The 719-nt window shown below is 46.3% G+C and overlaps 1 protein-coding gene across 1 annotated transcript in view; it reads left to right on the top strand.

Moving 5' to 3' along the window:
• LOC110012925 overlaps positions 534–719 on the top strand; it is a 1,574-nt gene continuing 1,388 nt past the window's right edge. The window contains exon 1 of the mRNA XM_020698056.1: positions 534–701. Coding sequence (XP_020553715.1) covers positions 534–701 — 168 coding nt within the window. The remainder of the gene's footprint in view (positions 702–719) is intronic.

Below are 719 nucleotides of genomic sequence, written 5' to 3'. Positions count from 1 at the left end.
ATGTATATATTTGACAAGGTATGACTCCTTTGACCAGGTCAACAGTCAACTATTGCAGCTGCTAGGGAATTTGGTGACGTGGCAATATCTCCATGGTGCCATGTGTCACACATCCAGTCGGTATCACACAACTATATATATCCTCATTTATGATTATTCAAACACGTCTCATTTATTACTTTTATCGCCATTTTCTGGTCTCGTTTGACCTCATCACTCATTTTCGACCCCACATTTCTAACTTAGGCATCGGAGGGCCCTCGCTGGGGGCTACCCAGCTAGTCTGACGTTTGCTTTGTTATCAGGATTCACTGACGGAAGCTCGAAAGAAGGATCTTGCAACCCGATCTCGAAACCTACCATCACGACCCGATCCAAATTTTGTGCGACCTACATCATTTTGGCCCCGTCTGTGGGAAAGTGAGAACAAAAAACTAGAAATTGACGGGTCATCGAGAAGAGACCAGCATGTGGAGGAGACGCCAGGAAGAGAGGAATAGTTGATACAAGTATCGAGGGTGGAATTGCAGCGTATGATAGAGGAAGCAAGTAGGAAGGCCATAGTAGAGTGTGAGCGGAGAACGGTGACTCCAGCGAGAGAAGGAGCTAGGAGGCAGCTGTTCCAGGAAATGGAGATGAAGCATAGGCGAGAGTTCTCAAGTGTGCCTGAAAAAAGCCCTGAAAGGACCATGTCGAATGAAGTGACTAGTAAGAGAACA

This window comes from Sesamum indicum, linkage group LG11 (assembly GCF_000512975.1).
Source record: "Sesamum indicum cultivar Zhongzhi No. 13 linkage group LG11, S_indicum_v1.0, whole genome shotgun sequence".
NCBI classification, from domain to species: Eukaryota; Viridiplantae; Streptophyta; class Magnoliopsida; order Lamiales; family Pedaliaceae; genus Sesamum; species Sesamum indicum.
This window is presented reverse-complemented; position numbering and strand designations above follow the sequence as displayed.